Below are 23442 nucleotides of genomic sequence, written 5' to 3'. Positions count from 1 at the left end.
AGTCATGCTTGTCAAGTTTTCCTGGTAACCATGACAACATATTGTTCCATGTTTAAACTTTCATTATGGCACATCAAAGTGATTTTATGCCATCATCACAATGATAAAGACACGTTTGCAAGATAAACAGTAAGCATGCTACAACCTGGACTCAGTCTATCCAAAATTGCTTGGAATTATTCTATTAACTTGGAGACTACATTCTTAAAGCCTTACATGCAACTTGAAGAGATACACATCTTTATTTACATTCACTTATCACTTTTTCAAAGTAAATTGATGCAGGAAGTGGCAACATTAGTAAATAAAGAGTTTAGAGCAAGTGAGGCAGGAAAGAGATAAGGCACCTTTCAAATCCCATCTTACTCAAATGCCTTGGAGCAATCCAAACACTAACCTGGAGAACACAGTAGCTTCCGTTTTTCTTTTTGGATAGGATTTTGAGGGCTTCTTCATCGTATCCTGGAGCCACAACCCCATCAGATACCTGCATGCACAAAAAAGACTATGCTGACCAAAATCAATAAAATAGCATCTTTATGAAATTGTAGCAAACTTCAGTTTTCTATGAGCCAATGTTTATGTAGCCAAGTCAACACACCAATCTTGGTATTTACAGGCTTGATTTCTGCAGAAACCTGTGATAGGTAGGTGGAGGAATCTGGAAGACTGAACATGATATGGAATACAGAATGGCTGTTGGAGGAATGGAAACCTAGAAATCAGGGAGAAGGGAGAATCCTGGAAAAGGGCAATATTTGGCTGCAGGTCCCACTTCTGATCACAGATGTCCAAATCCAAGAACTTACGGTATTGTAAATTGAAGTTCCAGAAGAACTCATATTGCACGTTACTGGCCTGAATATTGGTTATTCCAAACCTGAGTAGATCTAATGAATCGACTGTTGAATGGTGAATCAACAGATAGGTAAATTCTACTGATTTATTGCATTTAATCTAAGCTGGAATCAGCAATAGAATTGAGGCCATGATCTACCTAGTGAATTGGTAAACCTGTGATCAGAGACAGATCCAGAACAAACTTGCTTAATTTCCTGCCTTTAAAAAAAATTGAACAAAAACTCAACCTGAGAGAGAAATATAACCCAATTTGACTTTTAGCCAGTATAGTCCTTAGGTGTCTCTGGTAATAATAAATTTACATTCATCCACCCACCTTGGTTGCCTTATTAGGAGAATGGTGGGGTATAAATCAAATAAATCATATCCAATGAATGACTGCACACATGACGTCACAAATGTTATTCCATCATTTTGTAATCCTATGCTTGCAGGCTTAGTTATATCAGTGTTTTTAAAGGGAAAAAATATCAATGCAACTTGTGTTTATTCCCTGAGCATTACATATTATTAGGCATAAACACTGATATTGTTCCCTCTGCTTTCCCAGTCCCCACCCAGTTCTATCTCATCTGTTTAATCAGATGCTGTGTTATCAACTCATCAGAGTCCATAGGCGGACACACAGCCAGAGGTTTGTGATGAAGTGCATAATTATGTTCTCAGTAGCTTAAAGATAGAAAATTGACCTCCACCAGTTATTTCAGAACTGTGAAGAAAGGAGGGACAAGGATTTTTTTAAATATACTGAACTGCAAATGTCTAAGAAAACAACTCTGGTGGTATTGCAATTTGAGATCTAGCACACTTAGGTCCTGGCCAAAGGTGCTCCAAATGCCAATGAACTTTAAAAAATGCCTCTTCACTTGAACTTTTGCCCTGATTTGAGCTACTGAAAAACATTATGCCTGGCTTTTCCATTCTCTTCAAAATGTAGGCTGACTCCCAAGAACCAGTCAAGTAGGATTCAGGGGAAAGGTGGACAAACGTGCAATTGTACTGTTTACATCCAATTACAGAGAAACAGTAAGGCTTTCTGCACACACGTAATGTGTAGACTTCATGATTTAGTAGCATTACTTTGCCATCTTAGCAAAAGAACCTGTTTTTGTTTTAGAAAAGACAAGAATGAGCAAAAGACTCTGAGGTGGCCAAGGGAGAGCATGTGCATGCAAGGGAGAATACATAGCTATTTCCATGCATTCTCTATTTATCTACCACTTCTGTTCAAAATTCTCTCTTTGAACTAGCATACCACTCCATCTGCTTGGGCAGAGGTGAGTATTATGCAGCTTTTGCCAGGGAAGGGGGCTTCCTGGAGGCCACTTGACTGCTCCTAAACCCTGATCCCCTAAAATGTATTTACAGCCCAAAATAAATTATTTTGGTTAATAACAGACTATAGGGCTCCATGTGGTGTAGTGGTCTAAGTGCTGGACAAGGACTCTGGGAGACCGGGGTTCAAAACTCCACTCAGTAATTTAATCTTGAGCAAGTCATATTCTTTCACCCTCAGAGGAAGACAAAATGGGAAAACCTCTCTGTACAGATATTGCCAAGGAAACCCCATGAAAGATTTGCCTTCAGGTCTCCGTAAGTTGGAAACAAAGGCAACCAGCCAACAAAAAGACTCCAGGTCCAAAAATGCTTCCCCTCTGAATAGCAAGTAAAACTAAAACCAAACCAGAAAGGAATCAGAAGTAACTGGTAGTCACCTGAAACATCACTTCTGGCCAACAGCAGGCATACCAGTATAGCCTGTTGTGGCACTGGAGACACCAAACAATCCTATTTTCCCCCTCTTCTGTAAAATAGTGCTGTTACAAACAAAGCTTATACTATCTTGCCTTAACAACCATTCTTGTGCTAGCCTCCATTTTAGAACTGTTATTTGTTGAAGCACAGGGTACAGTTTGCTGTGTGCATGTCACACCTTTGAGGAATATCCCTTCATTCCTCACTTTCTGTGACACATGCAGAGCCTGCCCTAACATTAGACAGAGTGAAGAGGCTGCCTGAGGCAGCAGGATCTGTCCCCATGAAGGACCACATCTTCACCTCACCTCCTTTCTTCCATTCTCCACCTCTGCACCTCAGCTGTAAACATGCTCTACTCCCTTCTCCGTGGTTGTCATCTTTACTTGCCTACCACCATTTACTATCTTATATGACACTTTCAGGCAGCGCAATGCAAAATAATAGTTGCTGATAAAACTGTTCCTTATCCCCACCCACCCTCTAATCATGCATCGATAACACCAACTCCATCTGCATTTAAGTAAAGAATGCCAGAGACACTGACCTCTCTGGAAATGATCTTTGCAGTGGGGACATCACAGATATCTGAGAGCGCAATAAAATCACCAAAAGATGACATTCTATCAGCACCTAGAAAAAAGTAAAATTTTGCACCACGTTACTTATTGAGTAAGGGCCCACATTATGCTAGGTTCTTCGTGTCCCACCCAATCCTAGATATGTTTATTTAGGTGCCAGGTCTGACAGTGTTTAGTGCAGCTCATTTCCAGATATAAAACTAAAGCCACTTGGGATTGGCAGGGTTTTTACTGAAGGTCCAGCCTACTACAGCAGCTCCTTCAAATGAAGAAGTGCAGAAGCTGCCCCAGGAGGCAAATATTCCATGCAGCAGCTTAGCTGGCAGGACTGAGCATCTTTACAGTCTCTCTAAGGCTGTTTTCCACAGCATGGTGGTGAACCAATAGTCAACAAATCTGTCTGTTGAGCTGCTGTATTAAACAGATTGCTTTCTGAAGGAGCAAGCAGTTGCCCTGCAGCAGGAACCGTGACTTCACTTATTTGTGTGAATCAAGCTAAGCATCATTTTTTTAAAAAACTGTAGCCACTAAAGTTGAGTCAGTTATACTATGCTACACTGTACTGTACTGTATTACAGTGCTTCATAAGCTATCTGATGCGCAGGACCAACAATTGTTTTGATCCAATATGCCAGGGAGAATTGTTTCATTTTTTTCCTGGGAACTCTCCTGGCACAGCAGACAATGACTTGAAGACAGGCACCAGTCCAGGAACAACCAATATTGAGTAGCACTGACTAATAAAACAGTACACCATTTCCTCCATTTGCCACTTGACAAATATCATAAAGAAACTGCTTAATGTGATGAACCCTATCAACGATTCCAGGATGACTGGTACAGGTTGAGTTTCACTTTCCCACATCTAGAAAAAAAAGTCTCTCTAGGCATCTGGAGTCCCAGTGCGACTCTGTGATCAATCTCCAGCAGAAATAAAGTGTTCACCATCATCTGTGGTTTTCGCTATCTGCAGTAGGTCAGGGAATGTATCCCTTGCAGATATGGATGTCGAAATGTATCTGGGCAAGAGTTCTACAGGGGCAATAATACTTAAGGGGTGGAGGCAGTCTAGTTTTGAAAACTCACCTCTTGCCCTTGCATAGGCTGCTGCCAGGGGTGTCAGGGTGGGCTTCAGGTCATGCACCATACAGACTTGAGCTTCTTCTTCAGTGAGGGGAACTCCAACAGCTGCACCTGCAGGACAGAACAAGCAAAGACAGGAAGCAAAGTGTTAAAAAACCCTCCATCACTCACCGGTAATCTGGAGGGGTTCCTCAGGTTACATCTTGGAGGAGTTTAGGGAATACACCCACAGTTGAACCCATCCCATGCAAAAGAAAATAAGTTTATTGCCACCAAATGCCCTCTGTGGGAAGTGGTGACATTTTCACAACATATTTAGCACCCTCAGACCATTTTAGGCACAGGAAACACCTTTTTTACAATAGGAAATGACAGGGAAGTCCCTGCTTGATCATTTTTTAAAAAAGGTCTCTCCTGGGCCCTAAAATGGTCCATGGAAGTTAAAACAAAATGGTAAAAATACCCCTCACACTCCGTAAAGGGTGCAACTGACCCCTCCTGAGAAGTCCATGAGGTCCACAAAAATAGTTATAGAGCCATATGTCCCACACTTTGCCCACACTTCACTTGAAGATATGTGGCATTATTTCTCCAGGCCACTCATACAGAGGCAAAGACCACTGGTGAATCTTGCCTATCAACTGTTCTCCAAAATAGAGTCAGGTGTAAGAACACTGCAGGTAATAGCTTTGTCGCTTTTCTCTAAAGAAGGGTTAGAACCTTCTAAACAAGGGTTAGAAACATGTTACCCTCAAAGGACAGTTTTGCAGTCTGAGTGTCCCCTCCCTCATTGCACTTTTTTGTTTTAAAAATGTGTCAATCATGCTTCCTGTGTTCATGCCTCTGTGCTGTATTTTAGCAAAAAACAGAACAAAAACACCTTTTTAGAGATGGTAAAGCCAGGAGCTGGTTCAGCCCGTGCAGGGTCTAAGAAAGGAAAAAAATGGCCTCCAGATCTTCTACAGTTGTGCATCCCTCCACAGGTACACCTTGATAGATGCATGCAAAGAATGCAGCACCTTTTAAATGACAGCTCAATAAGCTGCAGGAGAAGGCACAGCCACATAAACAAGACAGAGCAGAAGTTGAAGCTGTCATCTTACCAGCTGGACTGACGTGCTTGAAGGAGGTTGCGGCTGGAATACCCAAAGCTTGCTTGAGCTCCTTGACCAACTGCCAGGCATTTAGAGCATCACAAAGGTTTATAAACCCTGGGGAACCATTCAGCACTGCAGGCAGATGAGAAAAGCCCATTCAGTCATGAAGACCATTCTGTGGGGAGCCTCAACAGTCAAGCTATCAATTATATTTACCGATCAGTTCAGTTATGCTAAGTTTCAGAACTCAGTGTTACGGGAACAGTACATTTCTTTCCTTTTAACCCTCACAGTGCAAAGCACAAAGGGGGAAAAACAGAAAAAAGAAAACAAAAGTGGATTTTTAAATATTTAGCATAATAAGGGGGAAGGAGGAAGCACATTTGGATTCAAGGTTTCGAAGCACTTTATGTGGCCTGCTAATATGATATACAGTGGTACCCCGGGATACGAAATACCCACGTTACGAAATTTCCGGGATACGAAAAAATCCCATAGGAAATAACTGTTCCGGGTTACGAAGGTTATTTCGGGTTACGAATAAAATTTTGGTGCTTTTCGGCGCTTTTTCGCACGAAATCGCGGCTTTTCCCCATTAGCGCCTATGGCATTTCGGCTTGCGAATGCTTTTCGGGTTACGAAAGCGGCGGCGGAACGAATTAATTTCGTAACCCGAGGCACCACTGTACTAAATTTAAATCTTGTGCCTCCTGTCAATGTATTCAGTATCTTTCCAACCTCATGGCTACATCTCCCTGAAGGAAGCCCTATGCATATAGAGGTGACTTGCTCCATACACTTTCTAGGGAACATCGTTGACACATACAATATCATCAGGGGGACAAAGTTATTCCATGAGTTTTCATGAATCTCTTCATATGTTTAGTAATGAAAGTCAGAATGTGACTCTTGAGTTATATGGAATAAACATGATGTTTTCCAGTTTAAAGCCTGAATGACTCAGGCCTAGATACAATACCTAATATCTATGGGAACAGACCCACTGATTCAACTGATGAACCAACAGTTACAGAAATCTCATTGGATAGATTTACTCTAGCTTGGAGTAGTAACTAGATTTAGGCCTAGGTCTCTGAAAAACATGGGCAAGTTCTAGTTAGGAACAGGTTGTAGGTGAATAGAAAGGAGGCAAAGAAGATGCAGGGAAAATCAAGTAATGGAACAAAAGCTTTCTGTCCCGGATGGCAAAGTTATTTGCAAAAATGTATCACAATACAACCTTTTAAAGAATGAGAAGCTGACATGGTTGAACTCCCAAGAAATGCAGCAAGCTAACAATATGGGAAAGCACCGAACAAGGGGAGAAGGGCTCAAATGAAGTCTATGAGAAAGCTGTGAAATTTTCTGGCAAGAAGCTCAGGGCAGACTTCCTCTTTTAATCTTTAAAAGATATTCACAATGCAGTGAGATAAAGTGACTGAATCAAAGTCAATGAACAAACTTGGCTGCTGAGAGGAGACTGGAATTCACATGCTCCCAGTCAAAGTCCAACATTTTGGCAAGTATGCCAGAACTACTGAGAGTTAGTGAAATGCAATGCCTATATGACTGAGACATGAATCAACAATTATTATCTTCATCATTATTTTTATTTAAATTCCTCTTTTTTCCCCATTTGGGACTCAAGGAGGCTTAGAACAATTAAAATCAATATAGTTAAAAAATCGACAGCACACAACAATTAAAAAGCAATTAAACCATCATAAAATTAAAAATCAGTTAAAAATATAAACTATTAAAAAAAACCAAATAAAAGTCCAGCACACTATACCGGTTATAATACAAGATCAATTTTCAAAGGCCTGCTAGAAGTCCTTGGTTGCTATCTCATCCTTGTTATGAACGTACTGGTTAGGAATGGGGATGCTACTCTGTTTGCCAACTGCAATACTGGCATGATACGTACCACTCAGGGTTATAAAATAAGTTAAAACAACTTAATTTATGTGCTGCTTGGGATACTCAGAAGCATCATGGCCAAGTATTTCCATGGCATCCATAATGATACATTTTCAAGCATATCCTACCTGAGAGAGGAAGTTTAGGCCTCAAAGTGTAGAGCTGAGCAGGAGTCTGGTGTGGATTCATGCCATATCTCAGGGGAAGTTGAGACACTCCTTTGCTGTACTCTTTCCTGAAGTAATCAGAAATGGCTGTATCGTACTGAGCGGTGTGAGTAAAAGCCTGAAGAAAGAGGGGCTGAGACTCAAGCACCAGACAGGATACTTTAAAAAGTTGCAAAAATACACCACTCACAGAAAGAGATTACCATATACCTTGAGAGCCAACTGGCGACGAGTTTCCAAAGAGGTATTTTTATTACTGGAGGCTTTCATTTCTTTTGCTACGGTGGTGTAGTCCCCAGGATCACATACAACCGTCACACGAGCATGATTCTTTGCTGCAGCCCTCAGCAAGGCTACACCTCCTATGATTAAGGGAAACGAGGAAAACATCACCACTTTCCTATCTATACAGCATTCCAGACACCTCAGAAATACTATGCTCAACAACATTCATTTCTTACACAGCCTTCCCCTACCTGGTATCCTCCAGATGTTTTAAATTTCAGCGTCTATCACCACTGTGGCAATGCTGACTGGGACTGATATGAGCTGGACTTTAAAACACCTGGAAGATAGGGATGGCAAAGGGTGTACTACAATAATGTATATAGCTAAAATGTTTCTGCAGCTATTTCTGCATTGGCTTCTTACTGTATATACTCATGTATATAAGTCTAGAAATTTTAGTTAAAAATTGACCCAAAAACTTAAGTCAATTTATCTATCGGTCAATATAAGTATATACTTTAACTCATATTTTAAAAAATGAAACCATCCCCTGGTGAAAGGCAAGAGTGTAATCTGTCCTGGAAGCACTGGTCCCCTTCTACTTTTTCATCCATCCAACCTTTAGTGTGAGCACAAATAGTTGTGGCTGCTGGAATTCTGTAGGTTCTTTGGCACTGTTTTCTTTTTCTTCATCCTTTAGATCCTTTGTAACATGCCCCTAGTTTACTCTCAACTTATCCATATATCCATATATCAAAATCCATAATTTTGGCCCCAAAACCTGCCCTCAACTTATACATGCGATTGACTTATAGTTGAGTATATACAGTATGTTCAGCTGCCTATTGTAGGCCAAATGTATTTGGGAAACCATTTTAAAATTTGTCATTATTTTTGTATGTCCAACTTCATTGCGGCTGTACAAGACTGCCCACATACACCACTGATGGGGAAGAGTGAGTGTGTACAAACCCCTGAAAGCTTGTTTCAATTAAGAAAAGAAATGTGGGGTGGGAAACTTTCCAGAATATTTTCCAGTGCTATATTTTCCACACTGTATATAAACTACACACACACTTACCTATCCAAAGTTGTCTGCAATCAGTCATATTAGGTGGGCTAAATATAGGATATGAACTTGTAGTTATTCTTCTATGGACACAAGCTCTGACAAACTCCCAGTGTTCAGGGAAATGGATGCATTGCAAAACTTTTGTTCTAGCTCTGCCTGGCTTGTTTCTGTTTCACAAAACCTCTTGCTTCTCAATCACAAGCAGTCAGTCACAAGCAGTCAAGACAAACCGTGATAAGTTGCCTGTGCATACAGACTCACATCCATCCTTTAGTGAAACAGCGTTCAACTAGTTGTGCTGAATCAGATTTTTCACAATTTGAAATGGAACTGATAAATAGTGCAGAGAGTGAATAAGTGAAGCTGAAGGTACAAGTTATACCTCAGCAAAGAAATTTAAAATTGATGGTGTAAGATACAGATCTCTTTATGTATGTGTCCTAAAAAACCGATGGTCTTTCAAGTGTGGTAGTTTTTCATTAAATACAAAGGAAGTCTATACTATACAATTCTCTTCCTATTCCAGTAAAACTATTTCCATATAAAGCTTTGAAGGAGATTGAATATAATATCCAAATCAAACATGATAAATCACATAACAATATCCACAGCACTGGAAAAATTTTCAGCCCTACTTTTTTCTGGAAAAAAACAATATAATAATGAATAAAAGAGCAACAAGTGGCACTCAATTGGCATGCAACTGATATGTATTTCCAGAGCACAGCCCGCAGGAACAAAAGTTTCTTTGACGCACCTATGTCAATCTGTTCCACCGCTTCTTCAACAGTTACATTTGGGGATGCCACAGTCTTGACAAAGGGGTAGAGGTTGCAAACTACAACTCTGGAAAAAGGAGGAGAATATTGTTTTCAGTTTTAAAAAAACAGCTATATAGGACAGCACTGTTTGAATGTTCTTCCACGATCAAACATCAAAATAAGTGCCATACATCTGTTTGTGATAAGGGAAGACAGATTTTTTTTTTTTGGTTTTAATGAAGGCCTAATGAGATATCACAGTTGAATTCATCCCTGATCTGCTGGCAAAGCGCGAGGAGGTTGAATAGGTTCAGAATTCAACATGGCCACAGGCCTTGTAACAGCAGGAAGACTCTTATGCCAGTTCCAAGTCACTGTCTCAGCGAAGCCGCTTATGGGAACAGGTCATCACTTAACAGTTGCTTTCAGGTAGCTCAACAAAAGAGGAGTGCTATTTATCTATACAGATAGTTCAAAGGAAGAAAAGGTACCAGCAGGAGACTCACGCTGCTCTCAGATTACTAAAAAGTGAGAGCTATGGGCACAGTCCAGCCAAATACAAGTACTTTTTGGTCTTACTCATCCTAACAGAGAAAGAGCTAAATACATGCTTATTTCTCTCACTAAAAACCATAGTGATGGGAGTCATAGCAGTTCATCACAACTCAGGCCAGACTGTGAAAAATCAAACAAGATATTTACAGGGTTTAGCAAGAATACCCTTTTTAGCAGTTTGCCATGAGCCAGACAACTAGCTTGGGGGGGGGGGGGGGGGGAACCTGACTGTGGTTGGCACATAGAAAAACAAACAAAATTTGCCCCAGAGATTATTGCCCACCAGTCTAGAGTCAACAAAAGGATTTCCTGGACTTCAAAATTAACTCAGAGTTATGCACCAAAGTTGGAAAAAACAATGATTCTTCTTTCTACAGTGCATAATAATATTGCAGTCTCACATCACAATCCTCAGAACATTTTTTTGTTATATGAAAACCAAGGGTAGTGTAAACACTTTTAATTACTTAATCAGAACAGTGAACCTTCTCCTCCCAGCAAATGTTGTATTGCCTGTTTAAATGCCTATATTATGTGGAAACTGAGTAATGCACAACAGTGTAATATATTTTTCATTTTTGGTTGTCCCCATAAAGGTATCGCCATAAAATGAAATTTGGATTGCATTATTTTTTCCATGACAGACAGAATATTCCAAAGGATTTCTCCTTCTAGTGGACCTGGCTTGTGAGCTAATCAAACTCTTTGTTGAATCTAGGCCAACTTGCCTAAGATTTGGGAAAGGCAGCTTCAGAACTGGTATGATCAACTATACATTCTTTTATACTGTACAGATCTGTAACAATAAATCTTCTTAGAACTGTTAGTAACAGATCAGGCCCAACCATTGCCATGCTTGATTATTTCTCTGTAGCAGATTTCTCACTGGCCTACCTTTCTCCAGATGTCTTACATCCTATAGCATCATTAAATGTTATGTTTAGTCACTGTACCATTACTTTATACCAGTTTACTTTCAGTCATCCATTTTCTTCTCCTACTGTTAAATGCTGAGCTGTTTTATTAGTTGTTGTCCAAGTTACTAAATAAAGTTGAAGGTTTTACTCAACTTGAAGATGTGGATGGATGTGAGTTTAGCTACAGCTATATAGCCAGTGAGATCAGAAACATCTCTATCCAGACAACAGGTATTAAGGCCAGAATACTAGGAAGAGGAGCAAACAAAATCTCTGGAGTCAATCCACTGGTAGGAAATCACAACAATATGCTTAATGCAGCTGTGAAATGCAGTGAGTGTGCATAAGATGTTCAGATAGTGTCTACAAGATTTGTGAGATCTGTTGTCATTAATCATTTACAACCCTGATCATCCCACTCTAATATTTATGTAAGTATAGTTCTTATGGTACAATTTAAGTATGGTTCTTATGGTACAATTATGCACTTTAATGGAATATAATGTTCCTTAAAACAATGGGATGAATGAAAACCCCTTAAGTTTATTCAGTTGGATACTGTTGAACTTGATGACTAGGTTATTTCATGGATAGGCAAAGTTCTCAATGACGGTTGTTTTTTGTTTTGCCCACAAATAACACTAGGTTTATTATCTTTCACCTGGTATTTATCTGTATGGGATGCCCAGAGTACAATGAGCTCCAAAATCAGACTGATAATGTGTTTAACTTCTTTGGTTGACAGAATGTTGTGGGAAGGGGCAAAGGAACATATCAGAAGGGGAGGGACAGACAGATTCCTGGACAGGATCCCATCATAGTGATGGCCCTGAAACTTTGCAATCTTATGTTTAAGGTTGACTTGCATGTTGAAATGCAAACACTACTATGTAAATTTCAAAAGGGTATGTTTGCTGTTGTTTCAAAAGAAAAAAAAGCCCATAACTCTCTTCTGCTATTGAGTTTACCCTTCTTCCCAATCCCCTAAAAGAACCCAACTCACATAAGATGCCTTAAATGCATCTGATCATTTTTTGAAGCTGAGACACAGATGAGGAGGAACAGAAGCCTTGGTGTCGACTGCAGATCTGAGGTTAATCTCAAGATTATTTATTAACTCAGTATTACATGTTAAAAGACTTTACCTTACAAGGCTGAAATCCAGTTTAGCCATATCAGCTTTATCTTGTGGAATGTCTCGAGCCAGTACACCTAGGAATTTTGGGGGGGAAAGACACTTAAAAAGGTGTTGAATAACTGGATCACTAGCTGCTTCTCAGAAAGTTATATTAATCCGCAGATATCTTATTCCTCCAGCATGAACCCACTTTTTTTCTTATAATAAAAATAAACACTAGCCACCAAACATTGTTCTTGACCATCTGAAATGTGGCACATAGTAATTAAGCATATATAGCAAGGTCTTTAATATGTTTCTAAGTGAAAACCCAGTATGTTCACAGATCTTATTGCTAATGTCTCAACAGGATTCCAGTCTCTTCTTCAGGTTTCTAAGCTATAAATCCATTTGATTTAAGGTTTTGCAAATTGAAAACAATAATCATGGGCTATAATGCACAACAGGGCTCAGACATGCTATCTCACTGGGTGAATGGTAATCATAAAGAATTTAATTCTAGCCCTTATTCTACATGCTATAAACTGGGTATCTGGGGAAATACTTAGAACCCTTTTAGGACTAGCTTTCTACATGGAGGAAATTATTTTCTAGGAATGTGCAATTCGTGATGTGAGCTCACATCTGCAGTGCCAAGTGGCATAGTCTAGACTCAAACTTAGCATTTCAATGAAAGAAAAGCTTCATGTTATTTGCAACTCAAGTGAAGCCAATCCTTCCTCAACACCACACAAGCTGCATACAATTTTTTGACACACAACAGTTTGTTAATCTTCACTTACCAGCATGTACTGCAGGGTGAAGAGTCTTCACACGCCCTCCCAACATTTCCGGAAAGCCAGTGAGATCAGAAACATCTCTATCCAAAGATGGAGGGAAAAGGTAGAAGGTTGTTCCATCATTCGACATGCATGTACACACATATAAAAAGAATAAAACACTGATCTGCTATTTCAGCAAACAGCAGTCTGAGGACTTAAACCAAAAGGTTACTTCAGAACTAGCAATGATTCTTCTGATAAACATGATAATCAATAGTTCTTTCTCAACCCATAATGCTGCACAGTACCTCTAAAAATTCAGTATTCTATCTATCCATTAACAGTTTGCAGCACCTCTAATGTGCATGTCCCAGTAAATAATCAAAACTGGTGAATGTCATATGTTCTTAGGTAAATGTTGACTGTCAAAAATGTAGATATTTGAAAATGCAGAAATATGGCAGCAAGCACAAACCATTACCTAAATCCAACTTAATTGCTAGTTTTGTGGAATTTATACAATGCAACCAGGACTGTCACAATTCACATGCTGAACACTTACATCCACTGTATATAGGGAATTCAACATAGTTCAGACATAGCAGTGAGGATGAAAGCCTTAATATTGATCCTGACAACGATGCTGGGAGCCACCCTCTCATTTCAGAAGGAGACGGAGCAAGAAGGATTAACTCTACAGCCTCCCAAAGGTCCTGTTAATAAGCTAAAATTTGATCCCAAACTCCAGATTTAAGGGAAAATACTTAACTACAGATTCTTAACCTCAGATTCAGACTACAGAAAAAGACGATTCTACCTAAACATTAGGAAAACATCAGTGGAATATGCTGCTTTAGAGCGTGGTGGAGTCTCCTTCTTTGAAGGTTTTTAAACAAAGGCTGGATGACCATCTGTCAGGAGTGCTGTGAGGGTGTATTCCTACATGGCAAGAGGATGGACTGGATGGCCTTTGTAGTCTCTTCCAACTCTATCATTCTAGTATTCTTTTTAGTTAATCATCACAATGCTCTGGATATCCAGATAAAGGCTGCATCCATACTGGAGAAATAGTCTGGTTTAATACCATTTTAACTGCCATGGCTCAATATTATGGAATCCTGGCTGTGGCACCAGAGCTCTCTCACAGGGAAGGTGAAATGTTTCATCAAACTCCATTTACTAGCATTCCATAGCATTGAGGCATAGCAATTAAAGCCATGTCAAACTGCATTATTTCTGCAGTGTGGATGCAGACACAGATATAGACACAGATAGAGAGAGCAAGAGAGAGAGAATTTCAGCTCCTTCTCTTGGTATAGAGGCTTTAATTTTTCAAGGTGGATGCAATGAAAAAAAAACGTGTTAGTTGGAGGTGCCTTAGTGACAGAACACCTGCTTACATGGAACAGGTCCTTGGTTCAGTCCTCAGCATCTCAGCCTAGGGCTGGCAAAGATATCTGCCTGAAATCCACTTATTTTCTACAGTGTACTGATGAAGGGGGGAGAATATCACACTTGGGGCTGAACTGGGCCCTCCTTGGTATCAATCTTCTGAAGTTCTTCAGATAGCCACATATCCCTCTCCAGGACACTATTACTTGGCAGCTTTGCAGCTTCTGTACATTTTTCTCCCTTTCCAAAAGTCTGAAATGACCTTTCTATGGCCTATGGTAATTAATAGCAGTGGGAGCCTTCTTTGAATGTTGGAGTCTTGTCTTTTCCCCTATCCATGACTAGAATGCCTGCATCACCTGGTACTTCTGTAGAATTGGTGTATAAGTGAAAGTCACTGTGAGCTCATTTTTGAGACTGTTTGCAAAATGACCACATTGCAGACCTGTATGCACTCTGGAGTCCTGCCTTGTTTGGAACTATAACAGTGTGGATCTGAAGTGTCATGACAATTTTAACCAACATGAATGCTTCAGTGTTCAAAATATTTTTATTAATTATTTTATTTCTGGTATTTATATCCCGCCCTTCAGCCCTAAAGGCTCTCAGAGCGGCTTACAATTATTATTATTATTTTTAATTAGACAGTTCCCTGCTCTCAGGCTTACAAGCTAAAAAGACATAACACAAAAGGAGAAGGGAATGGTTGTAGGGAAGGGGATCAGGTCCAGCACTTCTTCTCTCCCTCTGAGGCCTGGACCATGGTAAATGGACTGGAGGGAGGACTTTGCTTCTTAAAATATGCCACTTTAGGCAACATGATTCATTTTGAAATCATGAAGGGAGATCCTGTGCCTGCTTACTTGAAATGAAAGCTGCAACCTTGAGTGTAAATCCCAGTGTAAATAGGGGATGGGGGTCTGATGTCTGAATAAGCATACATAGGCTTGCACTGCACATTCCATACCATTCTGATGCCATTCTTAGCCACTTTGAAGTCTAGGTACATGGAACCGTACAGTGCGCTCGCATCATACAAGGGCACTATATGCAGCTTTCAGCTTATGCTGAAAGTCATGCGACAAACAGGAAATGGTCGCATGCACGAGCCCCACTGTTTTCAATGGGGCTCAAGCATACACAGAATTTGCCTTACGCGGGGTGTGTGTGCTTCTGGAATGGATCCCCAGCATAAGGCAAGGGTGCACTGTATTTATTAATTCCTTAGTATTCTTTTACCTCCCCATTTTCAAACTTCATGAAAGAAGCTCTTAGGAGCAGGGACCTGACTCTTGTTTACAGGGTACAGTATCCTTTAAACCCATTGTGCTATACAATTAATAATTTTAAAGTGATAAGAGCATGGGTCAGACAACTGGTCCACCTAATTCCAAATTGTTTACTGTGTAGCAGACTCTCTCAGCCCTATCTGAAGATGCCAGGGACTGAACCTGATTGCTTTTCTGCACACAAATCATGTGGGCTTCTTTTTATGGAGGTGTGCCACCTCTTGCCCCAGTGGAAGAGCTTCTCAAGGACTAAAATAAATAAACCTGTTTGTAGTAGCACCTTCCTGACCCTTGTGCTGCAAAAGGTTCTGCTCTGGTCATACAAATGACAAGCTGGCCTTGAATGTTCACAGTAGAAAAGTGCCTCTGTTGTGCAAGGGCTGAGTAATCCCCGCATCTAACACTGCAAAATCCTACATTGCAACTTAATTTCTTGCGCTATTTCTTTCTCCTTTCTCTTTTGCTCAACTTATCAGTAGAATTTGTTATCAGCTTTCACTGTAAAGCCTACTTATCTGGCTGGCTGTGTTTTGGTTATTGTTCTGCTGTGACCTTTCCTCCTCCTTGTACTACATTTCTGATGCTTCTTTTCTCCAGACACATAGGTCAACAATATATTCTAAATACTTCTACTGTGATACAGAGCATTTGTTAAAAAGCAGGGGCTGAATTTTAACTAAAGCAATCTTCCCCAGCCTGGACCTGCCCAAATGTTTTGAATGACAGTTCTGTCATTCTGGATCACTGAAGTCCTGGATGTTTCTGAAGTTTCTGGAAAGGCTCATGCTGGGGAAGGGTGAACTGATGAAATTCATGTGATCTGCTGAGAACATTCATGCAGTTTAGATGACTGTCAAAAAATTTTGTCTACATATTCTCTTATTTCTATAGTTTGAAGCTGATCTGAATTAAGATCCTGAGCAAACTTCGTTAAATAAAGACATTTATTTTGGAGTTATAAGATTTAAACTTCTGTAACACTCACTCCTCCCAAAACATCTGGCACACACACAAATTAGAAGCTACATTCTTAAGGAAGAGTTATCAGGGAGGCACTGTTTGTTCATGCAGACTGTTTGTTCTCGTTTAGATTCTTCCATTAGCCAGAGTGGGTGAACACAATGTAGTAATATCTTTTTGATGCGGTTTAATCTTCTAGGGGATTTTATAGGTTTGTGGGTTTTTTTGTCTTAGAGGTTTATATATCTATTCAAATTATAATTAGTATTATATTTGTATTCCACCCTGTTTTGTGCTTGAGACTCAAGGGTGCATACATCAGTAAAAACAAACATACAGTAGTTTAAAAATTCACGGAATAAACTTCTAAGTATATTGGTCTTGCACCTACAAGGCCTGTTCAGTCATGGTTAGATAAACAAGAGGATTAAAATACAGACTTTGTGATAACAATCTGGTAACTTAAATCTGCTGAATCAATTAAGAAGAGGATGCTCCAAGATCTTAAATTAGCAATACTCAGGCTTTGGGTTCATTTAGTTCAGCAAAGTCTACATTGTTTGTTACCAAGCTGCCAGACACACTGTCATGTGTACTTGGCATGAGAATCAGGACAAAAACAGGTCTGTAGCTAACTGCCAACTATGGTTTCTTAAAAACTAGTAAAAACCTAATTAAGTGGATCACAGTAAACAAGTGCATGCCTTGTTCCTAAAGAACAGAACTATCACTTGGTACTAAGTGCAATTCCAAACCCAATTAGTGATGGAAAATCCAGGAGTGTCAGCTATTCAAAATTATTTGATTCTGTGTGTGATCCCATGAACCTTTAAACAGATTTTACCTGACATTCAAACCTGCATCCCGAAGTGCTTTTGCTGTTCCTCCAGAGGCAACCAGGGCCAAGCCTAAAGAGCTGAGGTGTTGTGCAAATTCTACCAGGCCAGTCTTGTCCGAGACACTGAATAAAGCTAGATGGAAAGGGAAAGAAGCATTATTTTAAAACATTAAGCATATAGACAAAATTCATAATGTGCATTTTACATACTACTGAATTCACTGTGGTCCTGAATGAAAGAATTGCACTGTGCAGCTTCCCCAAGTACAGAAAGAAACTCATCACTTCCCTATTAAACACTACTGGGTCAGCAACTGGGCATGAGACATTTGGCCTGTTACAGACTGCCAAAATAAAGCTGCTTCGGGTCTCTTTGGAGGTATGCTATTTAAATGATGCATACACCCTAAGAATCTGGAAGCTGCACCAAAAGCTGCACTCCGATGCTTAGGAATGGAGTGTAGCTTTGGTGCGACCTCCGGACTCTTAGGAATCATGCATCATTTAAATAGCATACCTCCAAAGAGACCCGAAGCAGCTTTATTTTGGCAGTCTGTAACAGGCCATTCATTTTAGAGTCAACTTGCCATCTTTCTACCAGGGGGGATGGAAACTCAGGGCCTGAACAGATAGGCCAAAATAAAGCTGCTTTGGGTCACTTTGTAGGTATGTTGCATTTAGGGTTGCCATAAGTCAGGCCCTCCAAACCGGGACAAATGTAGGACAAATGTAGGACAAATTTTTTCTCCAGATGTAGGACACATTTTTAAAAATGGAGGACACGCGAAAAAATCTCAGAAGTGTGTGTCAAGGGACTTTGGTTTTTCTTCACTGCGCATGAGTTTGTAAAAATCACAGCAATTTACATTGGCCTTGCCTCAGAACCAAAAACGCACAGAAAAGGCACTTTGGAAAGTCACACTCTCTCGGCTTCTGAAACAGTGCCTGCATGCCTCTCAAGCTGACCCACTCATATCATCATCATCATCATCACCACCACCACCACCACACTATCACTGTCAAAGCAAGAGAGACTTGTTAGCATTAAAAGCACACACACACATACCCCAAAAAACCCCCACCTTGAGGCCTCTCTGGCCACTCACTCCTTCCTCTCCTCCTTTTACTCCTCCTCCTCCTCCTTCTTCCCCTACTCCATTCACCTGGGGGCTGGGGCGGACGGGGCTGGGGAGGAGGGTCGCGCGCGACTGCGCGCAGGAGGCCAAGCGCCTCCAGCTTCGCCTCCTCCATGCGGCCTGCTGGAGAAGAGGGGGCGGAGGAGGAGGCAGTGAGTGGCGCGGCCGCGCGGAGAGACAAAAGCGGACGGAGCCAGTGCCTCTTGCGCGCGGGCGCGCCACCTTCCCCCGCCTCCTCTGCCCCCTCTTCTCCTCCTCCCCGCGCGCCCACGCGCAAGAGGCACTGGCTCCGTTTGCCTTTGCCTCTATGCTGCGGGCGGGCGGCGAGGAGGAGAAGAGGGGGTGGAGGAGGCGGGGGAAGGTGGCGCGCCCGCGCGGGGAGGCGCCTCCTCCGCCCCAGGCAGGCCTCGCTGTCCTCCTCTTCCTCCCTGCCTCCCCGAGGCAGAGGAGGAGGGCAGCGAGGCCCTGCAGGCCGCAGCGACTTGGCTGCAACCGGGGGGGGGTCCCGGTTTTTGGGCTGCACCCATGCCGGGAGGGGCCCGGGGGGCCCCAAAACGGGAAATACACGGGTGCAGCCGGGTTATGGCAAGCCTAGCTGCATTCAGTCCTTAGAGGCACATGCATCATTTAAACAGCATGCATCATTTAACAGGCACATGCGTCATTTAAACTGCACACTTCAAAAGTGACCCGAAGCAGCTTTATTTTGGGCTGTCTGTTTGGGCCCTCTGTCACTATGAACACACTTTATACTGACCTTCTCTAACCTGATAGATTCTGGATATGTCAGACCCAAGACTCCAATTTTCCCAAAGCAGCTAGCTAGAAGTGATGGGAGCTATAGTCCAAACCAGGAAAAGTCTATTATAGAATAAATTCTAGTAACGGGCAGAATCAGAGCTTGGATTTACTCTGAAGAAGAATTAATATAACAATTATAATGGCATCCTGAGTTCATCAGTAAATGATTGGTGATAGAATAATGTTCTGGGATGCAATGTCTCATCTTTCTGTGTCATTCCTTAGTTACGGATAATTTCAGCCGATTACTGTATTAATTCTTCTTTGTACCCTTTGAAACATTGGAAACATAAGATCAGCATAAGGCAGTGCTTGTGACTTTTGTGTCAACAGCTAGCAATTTCCTGGCCCAGTTTAAACTGATCCCTACAGAGCTGGGGAAGGGGTGGGGGAAATAAGTGATCCTTTCTTTCCTCGTTAGATGTAGTATCAGCTTTTGGGGTGAGTAAATTAACACTTAGAGAAAAGGCAGAGGAGGAAATGAAAAACACCCCCTTTCTCTGGGCCTTTGTTCCAGCTGAGTTTGGGACTACAGTTCCCATATTAAAATTAAAAACAAAAGAACTGAGAGAGTCCACCACATTTTATGTTTCATGATGCCATGCGTGGTAGGTTCTGAGTGAGAGCAAAAAGCTATATGATCGAGGGTCAGCCTATTTATTTTACTTTTGGCACATCTCTTCTACTACTCTTAAAAGTTTCTCCAGGTGCCAATCAAGAGAAATCTTGGCAGTAACAAAGCAAAACATTCAAAACAATCATTCATACATTTATTTGATTTATACCCTACTCTTCAAATGTATAGAGCAGATAAATCAGTGGTTCTCAAACTTTTGTCCTCCCAGGATTCCTGACTGTTGGCCAAGCTGGCTTGGGCTTCTGGGAGTTGTAGGCCAAAACACCTAGTGGACCAAAGTTTGGAAACCACCGAGACAAACGGATAGGTTGCTTTAACCTTTGCATCTCAAGTATCCAAACAAGTTGTTCTCTCAGGTTTAATTTACAATGCATTCTGGAGAAGCAACTGCCCCATCCCGGATTCGCCCCTTTTCACTTGCTGCCCCTCACTCCTGGAACCTTCTTCCCCCACAAGCAAGAGCCATCACTTCTTTAACCAGCTTCAAAACGGAGTTGAAAACCATCCTGTTCAGAGAAGCCTTCCCAGGCATTGCATAACTGTCGCTTACTATTTGATGTTCATTTGATATTCTTTTGGTGCCTGTTTATCAAACCATCTCCTGTATTGCTATGTACTGTATATGCATTATCCAACTTGAGAGTATGTATTTTCCCTGGAAGAAGATTAACCATCCATTATGAAGCCAAGTCCTCCCTCCAGTCCATCTGCCTTGGTCCAGGCCTCGGAGGTAGAGAGGAACTGCTGGACCTCTTACCCTTTCCCTCCACCACTCCCTTCTCCTTTTGTGTTGTGTCTTTTTAGATTGTAAGCCCGAGGGCAGGGATCCGTCTAACTAAAAAGATTGCATGTACAGCACTGTGTAAATTTACAGCGCTTCATAAATAAAGGTTAATAATAATAATAAAAAGACTGTCCTGGGCTGTGCCACTTCAAGGTGCATGTTTGTATAATCTCAATGGGGAAAGAATCTGCAGAGAAAAGATATTTGCAGCAAATCAAAGGAAAAGGTTAAGCCTTCACCAAGAAATTGACTTTTGAAATGGTAATGTTGTTTTTGGACTGTACCACTATGCAAGTTGTACTGCTGATCTCTCTTTGACTGGCTGCCTCTCTCACATTATGCAATTATAACACTATGATCCCACTTTAATTGCCATGGTTGCATCCTGTGGACTGTTCCTGGGGTTAGCAATAGAAGGAGAGGCCTTTGGAGTCCTCAGATGGAGAATCCTCCTCTGGGATCTCTGACCATACAAGCCCCGGGAGCATCCATAGCAGTTAAAGTAAGATCATAGTATTATAATTGTGAAGTCTAAAGGGCCCCTAGTGAAGGCTGGCCTGAACCCCTTCCCCCTGATCTGTTAGTTTTTTGCTTGCAGATAAATCCAGGCCAAGAACAGCACTTGGTTGTGCTCAGCTTTTAAAATGGGGCCCTAACTTTCCTGAAGAAGAAGGAGCTGAAATGTCAAACATCTCCATCCCGCCATCCATTAACTATAAAGGTCCAACAATTAACAATGGGTGCATCTACACTGTTGAAACAATGCAGCTTGACACCACTTTTAAGTACTGTAGTTCCTCCCTATGGCTTTTGTAGTTTTTACAAGGCCTTTCACCTTCTCTGCCAAAGAGTAACGTGTCGGGTCAAATTGCATCATTTCTACCGTGTAGATGCATCCCATGTCAAACTCACATGCTCAGCCTTTAAGACGGCGTACAGACTGCCCAAAAAGGGAGGTCTGCTCACGCCTTGTTTTGCTGCGCGAGGAAGCTGCAGCGGACAAACCGTGCAGCTTCTTCACACAGCAAAAAGAACCTGCAAAAAGCGGGTTCTTTTTGTGGCGCGATTGTGACGCCACAGTGTGCCAATGGTGCACTCGCAATGTCACAATAGCATCGTGACGTGCAGACACTAAGCGTCCGTTGCATCAAAATGGTGGCGCCCATCTTTACAGGGCACCGCCATTTTGACGCCCTTGTCACGTGCGAGGGGTGAGGGGCATCTGGAAGCACCGCCCCTCACACGTAACGATGGCGCCCCATTGCACCCGTCTGCAGAACACCTACAATAGGTCCCTAAGGGCCTGAACAGACAGGTCAAAATAAAGCTGCTTCGGGTCACTTTGGAGGTATGCTGTTTAAATGACAGGTACATCTTAAATGGCCAGAAGCTATGCCAAAGCTGTGCTCTAGTCCTTAGGACTGGAGTGTGGCTTTGGTGTGGCTTCCAGCCTCTTAGGACGCATGCAGCATTTAAACAGCAAACCTCCAAAGTGACCTGAAGCAACTTTAGTCTGGCCTATCTCTTCAGGCCCTAAGTTTCTAGTTCTGAAGAAGCGGGAGCTGAAATGTCAAACTCCTCCATCCTGATATCCACTAACTATAAAAGTGGAGCCCCACAACTGACCAGAGGTGCCTCAAGAAACACTGCCATCTGACAACGCTTTTCAAATGCTGCACCTTCATCCTATGGGATCCTGGGATTCGTAGTTTTACCAGACCTTTAGCCTTCTCTGCCATAGTTCCGATGCCTCTCAAAACTACAAATCTCAGGGCTCTGTGGGATGGAGCCATGGCTATGCAAAGGGGGGAGGGGGTTCCAAACTGCTACATGTGTCAAACTCATTTTAAAGCATAGACACATATTCCCACCCAGAACCTATAGTTTTCCTCTGCATTGTTTGCTCCAGGGCAAATTAAATTAAAAATAAATATAAAATAAAAAATACTGTAAAAATACAATACAATACAAAGAGCTAATGCTTGTTTCTTGCAGATGGACCATGCAACAATTGTTTTAAAGGACAACAACATTGCAACCCCCCTCCATACCCTTAAAACAGCTTTCCCCAAACTGTGCCCTTTCAGAGATTTTGGACTTCAGCTCCCAGAAGCCTCAGCCACGTTGGCCAATGGTCTGGGATCCTGGGAGTTGGAGTCCAAAATCCCTGAAAGAGCACAGTTTGAGAGGGGGGGGGGTCTTGCCTTACCCAGCTCTTGCCCTGCTGCAGCCATCTTTGCAACTCTGTAGCGAAGCCACTTCCAGCTGAAGGCACAGAGAAAGAGAAGGAAAGCTGAGAAAGAGATCTGCCCCACATGGGTTGGGAGAAGTCAATGGGAGTGCAGGAGGGAGGGGTGGGGCTAAGGGTGCATGCTGGGAAACTGAGGAGGAGGAGGAGGAGGAGGAGGAGGAGGAAGGCTTGAGGCCAAAGAAGGCACACGCCCCCCTCTTCCAGCCAATCAAAAGAGGGGCAAAGGGAAAGGAGGGCTGGGGCTTTGGGGAATGATGCATGGAAGCACTGCCCCCAAAGCCTTAAGAAACAATAGACTGAAGCCTAGGAAAGCTGTCATACTGCCCACTTCTTTCAGTGAGTCTCAAAGGGGCTGCAAGAGCTCTCTACAGACTGATTCCACAGACTAACAAAGCTATATCTTTGAATAATAATAATAATAATAATAATATGCATCTGAGGAAGTAGATCTAAGTCTA

At 41.8% G+C, this 23442-nt stretch overlaps 1 protein-coding gene across 1 annotated transcript in view; it reads right to left on the bottom strand.

Annotated features, from left to right (window-relative positions):
* ATIC (5-aminoimidazole-4-carboxamide ribonucleotide formyltransferase/IMP cyclohydrolase) overlaps positions 1-23099 on the bottom strand; it is a 40651-nt gene extending 17552 nt beyond the window's left edge. The window contains exons 1-11 of the mRNA XM_042445721.1: positions 22943-23099; positions 17382-17508; positions 12918-12994; positions 12143-12209; positions 9522-9610; positions 7675-7826; positions 7426-7582; positions 5384-5509; positions 4284-4391; positions 3164-3249; positions 398-487 (exon numbers count right to left, since the gene is read on the bottom strand). Coding sequence (XP_042301655.1) covers positions 398-487; positions 3164-3249; positions 4284-4391; positions 5384-5509; positions 7426-7582; positions 7675-7826; positions 9522-9610; positions 12143-12209; positions 12918-12994; positions 17382-17508; positions 22943-22967 — 1104 coding nt within the window. The 5' untranslated portion in view covers positions 22968-23099. The remainder of the gene's footprint in view (positions 1-397; positions 488-3163; positions 3250-4283; positions 4392-5383; positions 5510-7425; positions 7583-7674; positions 7827-9521; positions 9611-12142; positions 12210-12917; positions 12995-17381; positions 17509-22942) is intronic.
* Between the last annotated feature and the right edge of the window lie 343 nt (positions 23100-23442).

The sequence above is a fragment of the Sceloporus undulatus genome, chromosome 1, assembly GCF_019175285.1.
Source record: "Sceloporus undulatus isolate JIND9_A2432 ecotype Alabama chromosome 1, SceUnd_v1.1, whole genome shotgun sequence".
NCBI classification, from domain to species: domain Eukaryota; kingdom Metazoa; phylum Chordata; class Lepidosauria; order Squamata; family Phrynosomatidae; genus Sceloporus; species Sceloporus undulatus.
The sequence above is the reverse complement of the archived record's forward strand: the minus strand, read 5'-3'. Positions and strand labels throughout refer to the sequence as shown.